Source organism: Amphimedon queenslandica, unplaced genomic scaffold (genome assembly GCF_000090795.2).
Source record: "Amphimedon queenslandica unplaced genomic scaffold, v1.1 AMPQUscaffold_13321, whole genome shotgun sequence".
NCBI classification, from domain to species: domain Eukaryota; kingdom Metazoa; phylum Porifera; class Demospongiae; order Haplosclerida; family Niphatidae; genus Amphimedon; species Amphimedon queenslandica.
Genome location: NW_003546443.1, coordinates 123,616 through 135,431, shown reverse-complemented (window position 1 = coordinate 135,431; position 11,816 = coordinate 123,616). Strand labels below are relative to the sequence as shown.

Sequence of the window (11,816 nt, the reverse complement as noted above, 5' to 3'; positions counted from 1 at the left end):
AGAGAGGGAGAGAGAGGAATGAAGATAGAATGATGGAGAAGGAAAAAAGAGAGAGAGGGGGGGGAAGAGACAGAGAGAGAAAAGAAAAGCTCCTTACAGTGCTATTAGGTGCATTATGGTGATACAGTCCAGTAGCTCCTCCAGTAGTTATTCCTCCAGTATGTAGTCCTGTACTTGACTGTGAACTGGAGACAGAGCTCCCTGATGCACTAGGCACACTAAAGGAATCAGGGACAGAACTAACAGACGCATGTTTCCTCTTTTCTTGCTTCTTCCTCTTGTTCATAACACGCCACACGTTCATCTTGAATCCAGTTTGTGTCTCCTTCTCTTCTCAGTCTTATAAAAAGAGAAGACTTAGACAGTAGGCACTCTGTTGATAGAGTCTAACAAAGTCCTCTCTCTATCTCCAACTATAATAATAAACGAGAAATAGGCGAGGGGTCTTGCTTGGTATAAATTTCTCTCTCTTACTCGCTCTTTCTTTCTCGGTATAACTAAATTGCTGTTAGTATTTGCAGTCCTTACACTCCTCCTCGGCCCACGGGCTTCTCTGGTATGCCAGGAATGAAGAGAAGAGACAAGAAGGAAGAGGAGGAGGGAGAGCCATCTTCAAAATTAACAAATAATTTTAATAATAAATAATTAGTATAGTATAAAAGATTAAAAGTAGAGAGTAGTTCTAATATCCTTAGTCTCAAATCATGACCATCGAAATTTCCCCTTTTTTTTCTTTTCTGTATTGTATAGTGGCCAACGAAGAGGTTGAGTGTCAGCAACTGATTTCATATGAACATTACTCCTTTTTTCGTTTTTTTTCTCTTGCACATCATATATTTTGAAAGTAGTAGCTATAGTTTTAGACTCTGCAGGTAAGGGATGAGGCAGGCTGGGACTAGGCTCAACTGCAGGTAAGTAACGGGGTGGGCTGGAACTAGGCTCAACTGCAGGTAAGTAACGGGGTGGGCTGGAACTAGGCTCAGAAGCTATGCCATATACAACAGGTAAGGGAGGGGGCGAGCTGGGACTAGGCTCAACTGCAGGTAAGCAACGGGGTGGGCTGGAACTAGGCTCAGAAGCTATGCCATATACAACAGGTAAGAGAGGGGGCAAGCTGGGACTAGGCTCAACTGCAGGTAAGCAACGGGGTGGGCTGGAACTAGGCTCAACTGCAGGTAAGTAACGGGGTGGGCTGGAACTAGGCTCAGAAGCTATGCCATATACAACAGGTAAGGGAGGGGACAAGCTGGGACTAGGCTCAACTGCAGGTAAGCAATGGGGTGGGCTGGAACTAGGCTCAACTGCAGGTAAGCAACGGGGTGGGCTGGAACTAGGCTCAACTGCAGGTAAGTAACGCGGTGGGCTGGAACTAGGCTCAGAAGCTATGCCATATACAACAGGTAAGGGAGGGGACAAGCTGGGACTAGGCTCAACTGCAGGTAGGCAACGGGGCGGGCTGGAACTAGGCTCAGAAGCTATGCCATATACAACAGGTAAGGGAGGGGGCAAGCTGGGACTAGGCTCAACTGCAGGTAAGCAACGGGGCGGGCTGGAACTAGGCTCAGAAGCTATGCCATATACAACAGGTAAGGGAGGGGACAAGCTGGGACTAGGCTCAACTGCAGGTAAGCAATGGGGTGGGCTGGAACTAGGCTCAGAAGCTATGCCATATACAACAGGTAAGCAACGGGGTGGGCTGGGACTAGGCTCAACTGCAGGTAAGTAACGGGGCGGGCTGGAACTAGGCTCAGAAGCTATGCCATATACAACAGGTAAGGGAGGGGACAAGCTGGGACTAGGCTCAACTGCAGGTAGGCAACGGGGCGGGCTGGAACTAGGCTCTGCTGGCATTAAGTCAAACGCTTTGTTAGCACATGGTATGGTAGGCTGTTGAAATGATGTAGGAACTGCTGAAAAAGTGTTTGGCTTTGAGATTGAACTGTAATGTGGATTGTGCAGACTAATCCCAGTAGTATTTATAGGCTGTGGAGCCAGGCTAGGTGGATCAACTGAAAATGTGCTGGAATTTACAGCCTGAATGGTAGGTATGGACTCATAAGGGAATTCAATATTTTTTAACTTTTTGCAGCAATTTTTACCATTTACTTTTAAAACAGCCTCTATAGTGTAGCTCCCAGCATATTCAGTCTGAAACGTGACCTTCCATTTATCCGACTTATGCTCTGTAGTGCATGATACGGTATCATTTCCTCTCTTACAACTACACAGTAAACTCATCTGTGGAAAAACTATCTTGAAATGGTGATCAGCTTTAATTTCAATTTCAACGCAGTAATTTCCATTTCTCTGAAAATAATTGTTGCAAGGTTCAGGTTGAGGATACGGTATTGTATACATGTGCATGTAATTGCCATCTGTTATGACAATTTCAATATTTTTGACTGCTCCAATTCCTTCAATATAACCTTTATCAGCATCCCCTCCTTCTTGTGCAGCATATGCTAAGGGACTGATATTTTCAATGTTCTTTGGATCCCAAGATAACGTTTCTGTCACTTGTTCCATTGATTTAAGAGCTTTAGTACCCAACACAGCCACTTCCAGTTTGTCATCACTCTTGGCAAGTTGTTGAGCAAGTTTGATTCCAGCCTCTAGCTTGCAAATACCTGTTTCAATGATATCTTTCTCAACCCACAGTGTCTTAGAGAAGCCATTGTACTGTGTATCAACTTGCTGCAGGAGTGCTTCTTTACGTTTATCTAAGAGCTTGTGCAGTTCTTCAAATTGAGACATGATGAAACTTTTCATTGTGTCAGGATAAACCGTAACATGTTTTTCAACTTTGCCAATCTCCTCAAAATGGGAATGAAATGTTTTGAGCTTAGTTGTAAGTTGCTTAGAATTTGATACTAAGGATTTTCTGATTTCATCTGAGGCTTCCACAGCTGGTTTAAACTTGTGTCCATTGTGATCATACAAACCACAATCACGACAAATGACACTCTTACAGTTAATACAGTAAACTGAAAGTGCTTCTGAGGTATGCTTGGGACACATGAAACTCTTCACTTTAGGGTTCTTTTTTGCTAATTTTGGGAGTACCAGCACATGACTTTTAAAAACCAACATTTTTTTATGCGCTCCATCACAAGATTCACAGAGGTAACTTTCACATTTAGAACAAAAACTTACAACATTTGCTGTTTCACATTGATCACATTTTGATATCTCTGTGGTCATTGATAATGTTTCTACTTTACGAGCTAATTGTGTGTTAGGTAGTAACTCGTCTATTCCTTTAGGAGAGAGGGTATGCTCATTTCGACACAACGGACACTTAACGGAAGTAGATATTGATGCCAACTTCGACAAACATCCTTTACAGAAGCTGTGAAGACAAGGCAATATCCTAGGATTTGAATAAGTATCCTGGCAAACTGCACACGTTAATATAGTTTCTTCAATTATACATAGATCTATTTCTTCAGAGCAGTCTTCAACTCCGAACGGAGCGACGGGAGGTGATGAGCATGGCGAGTGTATTGATGGTGACGGTGCTAGTGACCATGAAATGGGTACATTGGTACTTTCGTCCTTCTTCGTCCCAATCCTCTGCTTCGCCTCCATGGACTCTTTCACTCTATCCACCATTTTTCTAGCGATCTTTAACCTCAGACCTCACCTCACTCAGCTTAATTATAGTTTATTAATCATAATAATAGTTAAGGCTATGTCTTTTATAACAGGCCATGCATGCATGCATGCTTACTGCTTAGGCTCCGCCACCTTATTATTAATTAATTTTTATTATTATTATCAAATAACAATAATTATTATTATAACAATTACAATTATGATTATAGAATTATCATTTTAAGTACAAATTACAACACAAAAGGAAGCAAAAACAAAATTTTTAAGGAGTCAAAGGAGCTACATAGTCTTGATCTTTACGCAGCCAGACCCTCCACCCTTTTATGAGATTTGGAAAGAGTGGAGTCTGGTTGCGCAAGGCTAGAGGTCAGAGGTATATAATTCAATATTTTTGGATCTTTTGAGGCAGTCTTCCCCAGCTACTTTTAAAACAGCCTCAATAGTGTATGTCCCCTCATATTTAGTCTGAAACTTAGCCTCCCATTTCTTCCCCTTAGGCTCTGTAGTGCATTACACAGCATCATTCCCCCTCTTGCAAGTGCACAGCAAACTCATCTGAGGAAACAGTATCTTGAATTGTAAATCAGCTTTAACTTCAATCTCAACGCAATATTTGCCGTTCCTCTGAAAATCATGAGAATTGCGATAACTTCCATCTTTTATTACAATTTCAACGTTTTCTATTTTCCCAATTTTTTCTATAATTATAATCGTTATCAAAATGTCTCTCTTTTGCAGCATATGCCAAGGGGCCAAGACTTTCGATGGCCTTAGGATCCCAGGACAAGGTTTTGGCTACCTGCTCCATTGATGTAAGAGCTTTAGAGCCCAACACAGCCACTTCCAGCTGGTCATCACTCTTGGCAAGTTGTTGAGCAAATTTAATTCCAGCCTCTAACTTGCAAATACCTGTTTCAACAGTGTCCTTCTCGACCCAAAGAATTTTAGAGAAACCATTGTATTGGCTATCAATTTCTCCTAAAAGAGTTTCTTTACGTTTATCTAAAAGCTTATAAAGCTCTTCAAATTGAGATGTGATGAAAGATTTAATTGTGTCAGGATAAACTGTAATGTGTTTTTCAACTTTAGCAACCTTTTCAGCATGAGAGCGAAACATTTTGAGCTTAGTCTTAAGCTGCTTTGAATATGATACAAGTGATTTTCTAATTTCATCCAAAGCATTCACAGCTGGTTCAAACTTGTGCCCATTGTGATCATAAATTGCACAATCACGACAAATGACACTCTTGCAGTCAATGCAGTAAACTGAAAAAAATTCGGAGGTATGTTTGGGGCAGATGAAACCCTCTACCTTAGGATTCTTTTTCACTAATTTCGGAAGCACTACAACATGGCTCTTAAATATCCCCATCTTTTTATGCGCTTTATCACAAAATTCACAGAGGAAGCTTTCACAATTAGTGCAGAAACTTACAACATTCGTTTCCTCACACTGATCGCATTTTGATATCTCTGTGGTCATTGATAACGTTTCTACTTTACGAGCTAATTGTGTATTTGGTAATAGCTCGTCTACTCCTTTAGGAGAGAGGGTATGCTCATTTCGACACAACGGACATTTAATGGATGTAGATATTGATGCCAACTTTGATAGGCACCCTTTACAGAAGCTGTGAAGACAAGGCAGAACTTTGGGATCTGAATAAGTATCCTGGCAAACAGCACACTTTAATGGATCCGGAATGTCTTCAATTCCTTCACACGGTTGCATAGCCATAGGGTCCAAACTTTTCACTGTGATTTTCCGAGGCTTTTTCATACTCGCGGCATGGATTGTCAGAGTCTCGCTGCCGAGTGCCGAGACCATTCCCCAGCCTACAGTCGTCTGGGTGGATTATCGTGTCAATAATGAAATGGACTGCCGTGTAATTTCGTGAGCTTCTTTGACGTTGGTATTGCATTCCTTTCTTCTGGACTAGTGGAAAAAAAATCATCGGCCTCGTCCCAGCCCTCTTCAAATTCATGGTCCCAATCTAGGTCCAATTTACATCGCCATTTACCCTTTTTCGCCTTTTTGTTCTCTAGGTTCTTCTCCATTTTCAATACACGTGTGGCCATAGTGTAAAGCAGCAACCATAGCATAGATCTCGTGGGGCCAGACTCAATTTTTACTGAATGCAGTCTGAAATTTTCTAAAAATGAGTGTAGTCCCGCATTAATTTTTAATAATAAGAAATAAAAATCTTATGGTTGTACAAAACAATACAGTGAAACCTGCTATTGTGGACACTCTAAAATAAGGACACCTCTATAATCAGGACAGGTAGTATCAGTCCCAATACAATATAAATGTGTATTAATGAACCTCTGAAATAAGGAGACCTCTATAATAAGGACAGTTTTATTTGGTCCCAAGGTGCCCGGAATAGACAGGTTTGACTGTAGATGCATACATGTATTTACGACAACAAATTTCACCATTTAATTTTAATTTCACTGTAATAAAGTAGTTTCCAGGTTTAACTGTTTGGAATGAAACAACCCATTTATTTTCACTCTGCATTGTAGTCAGTGTCAGTGGCGTATCTAGACTTTTGAAGATGGTGGGGCAAAGATGGCGCGCGAAGCGCGCCGAAAAATTTTTGCGGTTAATTAATATTCATAATGGGCGTGTCTTTAATTAAAGTACGTCTACGCCCACAATAATGATGATGAAGTTGACTATATCGGACTAGCTCGGCTTGCTCTTTTCTTCTCTAAAGTTCTCTTTTGAGTGTTTTCTTTATTTATTGTGTTCTCTGGCCTTAATCAAGATTGGAGATATCTTAAATTTTTAACTACAGTAAATTAGAAGGCAATATTAATTTTGATTCAGTAGCAGTTGGTAGGGCAAATGCCCTACCATGCCCTACCTTGGATACGCCACTGGTCAGTGTTACAATCCACTCCACTGATTCCAGTCACAGCCGTCATTTCCTTCGTTATAGTGCACGTACAGTCGTACACAAAATGCTAGCACTAGAAATGAGTATTTTACCACATTGAGCTTGTACTTCCAAGCAGTGACATTTACAGAACCAGGAGGATGTACTGTTCGAGGTATGACATGTGCAATTGATCTTTCATATCCTTCATTTGTTATGACAATATTAGGAATATCCCCAAATTTTCCTATGCTTTCAATGAAATCTTAATCACTTGATCCTGAAAAGAACTGTCTTTCTTGAGCCATATATATTATAGGCCCGAGGTTTTTTATGGCCTCAGTTAGGATCCCATGAGAGTGAATTCATTTTCTTCATCAAGTTAACAGCATCAATACCTTCCTGCTTGTCATCGCTCCTATTCATTGAGTTAACAGGATCAATACCTTCCTGCTTGTCATTGCTCCTTGCTGGCAAGCTATCAGCAAACTTAGTTCCAGCCTCTAAGTTGCAAATGCCCATTTCAACGATATCCTTCTCAGCCCATAACATCTTAGAGAAACTATTGTATTGTGCATCAACTTGTTGTAGGAGTGCTTTTTTGCATTTATCTAAGAGCTTGTGTAACTCTTCAAATTTTGGTACAAAATTAATATAATAAAAACTTAAAAGAAAATCTTAAATATCTTACAAAAGTAAATGTTTAACTTGGGTTTGGAGTCCCTTGACTAGAGTTTGTCTTTTGGTCCTTTCACCCGTGGGACCCGAGGACAAGGTGGGTCCTCCCTTTTCTCGTAGTGACTGGTCCTCTTGAACTGGGCATAAGATACCGATATCGGCAGATCTGGTGGTGGTAATGCACTATCACTAGATGATTCTGGAATACAAAATAACTTAGATTTTCTATGACAATCATCACGGCATATTTTTAAGACAGCCTCGAGGGTATAATCACCAGAATACTTTGTCTGAAACGTAACATCCCATTTATTTAGCTTAGATCTATAAGTAGTACATGACAATACTTCATCTCCTCGTCTGCAGCTGCACTGAAAATTCATTTGAGGAAATGATATCTTGGGATGATGACCAAACTTAACTTCAATTTCAATGCAATATGTGCCATTTTCCTGAAAATCTCTAAGAGAATTAGAATACTTTCCATCACTTATTACTACTTCAATATTATTGATTATTCCAATTTTTTCTATACAGCGTTTATCAAAATCTGCATCATAAGCCAAGGGGCCAAGATTTTTGATGGCCTTAGGATCCCAGGACAAGGTTTTGGTTACTCGATTTGACGCAAGAGCTTTAGAGCCCAACACAGCAACTTCCAGCTTGTCATCACTCTCGGCAAGTTGTTGAGCAAATTTAATTCCAGCCTCTAGCTTGCAAATACCTGTTTCAACGATATCCTTCTCCACCCAAAGCATTTTAGAAAAATCATTGTACTGTGTATCAACTTGTTGCAGGAGTGCTTCTTTGCGTTTATCTAATAGCTTATGAAACTCTTCAAATTGAGATGTGATGAAAGATTTCATTTCATCAGGATAAACTGTAACATGTTTTTCAACTTTAGCAACTTCTTCAGCATGGGAACGAAATGTTTCAAGCTTAGTCTTGAGCTGCTTTGAATCTGATACCAAGGATTTTCTAATTTTATCTGAAACATCCATTGCTGGTTCAAACTTGTGTCCATTGTGGTTATAAATAGCACAATCACGACAAATGACACTCTTACACTTAATACAGTAAACTGTAAGAGATTCTGAGGTATGCTTCAAACACATGAAACTCTTCACTTTAGGATCCTTTCGTGCTAATTTTGGGAGGACCAGCAAGTGACTTTTAAATGCTAACATCTTTTTATGTGCTCCATCACAAGATTTACAAAGGTAGGTTTCACAATTAGAGCAGAAACTTACAACATCTGTTTCGTCACTCTCACATTGATCACATTTTAATTTCTCAGTGGTCGTTGATAATGTTTCTACTTTACGAGCTAATTGTGTGTTTGGTAATAGCTCATCTACTCCTTTAGGGAGGGTATGCTCATTTCGACACAACGGACACTTAATAGAAGTAGATATTGATGCCAACTTTGATAGACACCCTTTACAGAAGCTGTGAAGACAAGGCAGAACTCTGGGATCTGAGTAAGTATCTTGACATATCGTACACCTTAACGGAGTTTCTTCAATTTGAACTTCTTCATTACCAGAGGCTCGAAAAGAGGTGGAGTAGGAGATCGGACTCGTACTGTGCCGTGCCTCAGGTCCCTCCAGCTCTTGCAGCATAGTGAGACTAGTGGGAAGGCCTTGACCAGTTCTTTTTCCTTAGTGAGCAACTTCTATGATGTACCGAACTTGATGAGATCTACGATGAGACTATGTACATCCATAGATATTTAATGATTTAAGGTACATCCCTCTTTGCCCCGCCCACTGGCATAGATCATGCATGCATGCGTGTTATATTTTGCACACGGCCCAGTTTGCACACACATCCAGAGGAGTGATCATTCGTTATTAAAGAATTAGATGTCTATAATTATATCAAGAGTGGATCTTGATTGTATATTTAATGAATCAAGTTCAACATCATCTCGTTCTGGTGATATCTTTTTTAAATACTAAAAGTAATGATCATAAGAATAGTTGCGAGGTTCATGATTAATTTCAAATGTTTTAACTTCTTTGCAGTACTTGTCAGCTTTTATTTTCAAAATGACTTCCATAGTGTATCTCCCAGGATGTTTAGTCTGAAACGTAACCTCCCATTTATCTTGCTTACACTCCGTAGTGCATGGAACCATGACAGTGCCTTCTCTTATGCAACTACAGTCTAATGACAGCATACTCATTTGAGGAAACAGGACAGCGTATTTTTGATCGACTTTAGCTTTAACTTCAATGCAATATGTGTAATTCTTCCGGAAATACCTAGATGACCGTCCCAGATATCTCCCATCGCTCATGGTGATTCCAAAAATCTTCATTATTCCAATGTTTTCTATATAATTTTCGTCAAAGTCATTTTCTTGTGCAGCAAATGCTAATGGGCCAAGATCTTTTATGGACTTTGGATCCCAAGATAAGCTTTTGTTTACTCGCTCCATTGATGTAAGAGCTTTAGAGCCCAACACAGCCACTTCCAGCTTGTCATCACTCTCAGCAAGTTGTTGGGCAAATTTAATTCCAGCCTCTAACTTGCAAATACCTGTTTCAACGATATCCTTCTCCACCCAAAGCATTTTAGAAAAATCATTGTATTGTGTATCAACTTGTTGTAGGAGTGCCTCTTTTCGCTTCTCCAAGAGCTTATGTAACTCTTCAAACCGATATGTAATGAAAGACTTCATTTCGTCAGGATAAACTGTAACGTGTTTTTCAACTTTAGTAACTTCTTCAGAATGGGAATGAAATGTTTCAAGCTTAGCCTCGAGCTGCTCCAAATTTGATATTAGAGATCTTTTAATTTGATCTGAAACCTCCAAGGCTGGTTTAAACTTGTGTCCATTGTGATCATACAAACCACAATCACGACAAATGACACTCTTACAGTTAATACAGTAAACTGTAAGAGGCTCTGAAGGATGCTTTGGGCACTGAAATGCTTTTACTTTTGGTTTCGATTTGGCTTCATCAGGAAGTACTAACAAGTGACTCTTAAAGGAGGCCATTCTTTTGTGTGCTTGGTGACAAAGCTCACAGAGATAATTGTGACAGTTCTCGCAGAAGCTGACCACATTTGCTTCTTCACATTCTCCACATAATGGCTGAGGAGCTGGCTGTAGAAGACTTTCCAATTTAGAAGCCAATTGTGTATTAGGCATCAAATCATCTACTCCTTCAGAAAGTAAAAGAAAATGCTCGTTACGGCACAATGGACATTTTATAGTATTAAACTTAAGTCCACGAACAAGGAGTTTTGACAGACATTGCTTACAAAAACTGTGGAGACAGGACAATAGTCGAGGATCAGAAAATGTGGACTGGCACACAGCACAAGTTATTGAGGTCAAATCTTCTACTTTAGTTGTTACAATTTCTTTCTTAGAATCTAGTTCGTCCTCTGATCCAGAAATATCGGTTTCCTTTTTTGGAGGATATTTTTCGAGCACGAGTTCGAGGTCTTCTTTTGACGCCATCTTGATTCTGGCCCCGCCTACTAACTAGTGATAGGCGTGTCCTCAATCAAACTCGCTCCTCCCACCTTATATCTTCTGATGTAACACAAACTTGCAGTGAAAGAAATACAAAGAAAGAAGGACTAGAATTCAACTACAGTCATGTCTTTGAGGCTAAAGACTCCTTTACTAGCACCACACAGGGTAAGAATGGGAATCAAAGTAGGAACGGGCTTTAATTAGAAACCCTCACTCCTGTAGCTCCTGTCCATGATAAGATGGTCTTCAAGCGCTGCAGCAGTTGCCACTGAACACAAGGAACAACCAAGACTCAAGACATTCCTTGTTTACAGATGGGTATGTACATGTACACGTATTTTCATAACATGTACTACAATCTACATGTACATGTATCACATTGATAATATTAACACTTCTATATTTGTCACATAATTATACATAACATACATGTATATACTTATATTTTCTACAGAATCCAGAAGTGAAAGGGTCAAAGCCTAAGATGCAAGAGTATAAAGTTGATCTCAACCAGTGTGGTCCGATGGTCCTTGATGCTCTCATAAAGATTAAGAATGAAATTGACCCCACACTGACCTTTAGACGATCGTGTAGAGAAGGTTAGAGAAAGAAAGAGGGAGGGAGAGAGGGGAGAAAGTTGAAAGGCAATAAAAAAGGCATACTGTGTGAAGAAATACTTTACAATCTTGTGTTTCAATTATTTACTATTGTCTCTGAAAAATTTTGATGTTAGATTACAAAGTGTGTTTATTATAATTTGTCTATTGCTATTTTTGGGAAGCAACTTTGAAAATTTGTAAAAAAATTAATTTTGATCGGAATCAGCTTAAACTTTCTATGTAGCATAAAAACATGTATGTGTATCAGAAAAAATTATAAAAATGGAGAATTCTCTCCTTTTCATTTTTGGTGAAATTTGGCCGATGACCCTGTACTATAGTACAGGGACATTTGTCCAATTTTTTAGTAACTTTGAAAATTCATAAAAAATCAAAATTTGATCGGACTCAGCTCAAACTCGCTACACAACATAAGAACATGTATATGTATCAGAAAATGTAATAAAAATGGAGAAATATTTCCTAGTCATTTTTAGTGAAATTTGGGTGGTGACCCTGTACTATAGTACAGGGACTTTTGTCCGA

General features: G+C 39.5%; 5 protein-coding genes and 1 long non-coding RNA gene across 6 annotated transcripts in view; 1 reads left to right on the top strand and 5 right to left on the bottom strand.

Annotated features, from left to right (window-relative positions):
* LOC100632500 (rho GTPase-activating protein 29-like) overlaps positions 1 to 252 on the bottom strand; it is a 21,822-nt gene extending 21,570 nt beyond the window's left edge. Inside the window, exon 1 of the mRNA XM_019998397.1 lies at positions 175 to 252. Coding sequence (XP_019853956.1) covers positions 175 to 252 — 78 coding nt within the window. The remainder of the gene's footprint in view (positions 1 to 174) is intronic.
* Positions 253 to 260: 8 nt separating this feature from the next.
* On the bottom strand, positions 261 to 591 carry LOC109583180 (uncharacterized). The gene is made up of 2 exons (XR_002185393.1): positions 475 to 591; positions 261 to 413 (listed from the first exon to the last, which is right to left on the bottom strand). It is a non-coding gene; the product is annotated as an uncharacterized LOC109583180 (long non-coding RNA).
* Positions 592 to 618: 27 nt separating this feature from the next.
* LOC105313332 (uncharacterized) lies at positions 619 to 5,362 on the bottom strand. Its single transcript, XM_011406660.2, has 2 exons — positions 4,415 to 5,362; positions 619 to 3,624 (listed from the first exon to the last, which is right to left on the bottom strand). Exons 1-2 carry the CDS (start codon positions 5,351 to 5,353, stop codon positions 703 to 705), a joined length of 3,861 nt encoding a protein of 1,286 aa, XP_011404962.1. The 5' UTR covers positions 5,354 to 5,362; the 3' UTR covers positions 619 to 702.
* A 1,695-nt stretch (positions 5,363 to 7,057) lies between these two features.
* LOC109583172 (tripartite motif-containing protein 45-like) lies at positions 7,058 to 8,885 on the bottom strand. The gene has a single exon (XM_019998401.1). The coding sequence runs from the start codon at positions 8,798 to 8,800 to the stop codon at positions 7,229 to 7,231; it is 1,572 nt and encodes a 523-aa protein (XP_019853960.1). The 5' UTR covers positions 8,801 to 8,885; the 3' UTR covers positions 7,058 to 7,228.
* A 192-nt stretch (positions 8,886 to 9,077) lies between these two features.
* On the bottom strand, positions 9,078 to 10,679 carry LOC105313331 (tripartite motif-containing protein 45-like). The gene has a single exon (XM_011406659.2). The coding sequence runs from the start codon at positions 10,651 to 10,653 to the stop codon at positions 9,136 to 9,138; it is 1,518 nt and encodes a 505-aa protein (XP_011404961.1). The 5' UTR covers positions 10,654 to 10,679; the 3' UTR covers positions 9,078 to 9,135.
* A 6-nt stretch (positions 10,680 to 10,685) lies between these two features.
* Positions 10,686 to 11,816, top strand: part of LOC100632374 (succinate dehydrogenase [ubiquinone] iron-sulfur subunit, mitochondrial-like) — a 3,069-nt gene continuing 1,938 nt past the window's right edge. The window contains exons 1-4 of the mRNA XM_011406658.2: positions 10,686 to 10,836; positions 10,894 to 10,989; positions 11,126 to 11,270; positions 11,405 to 11,412. Coding sequence (XP_011404960.1) covers positions 10,795 to 10,836; positions 10,894 to 10,989; positions 11,126 to 11,270; positions 11,405 to 11,412 — 291 coding nt within the window. The 5' untranslated portion in view covers positions 10,686 to 10,794. The remainder of the gene's footprint in view (positions 10,837 to 10,893; positions 10,990 to 11,125; positions 11,271 to 11,404; positions 11,413 to 11,816) is intronic.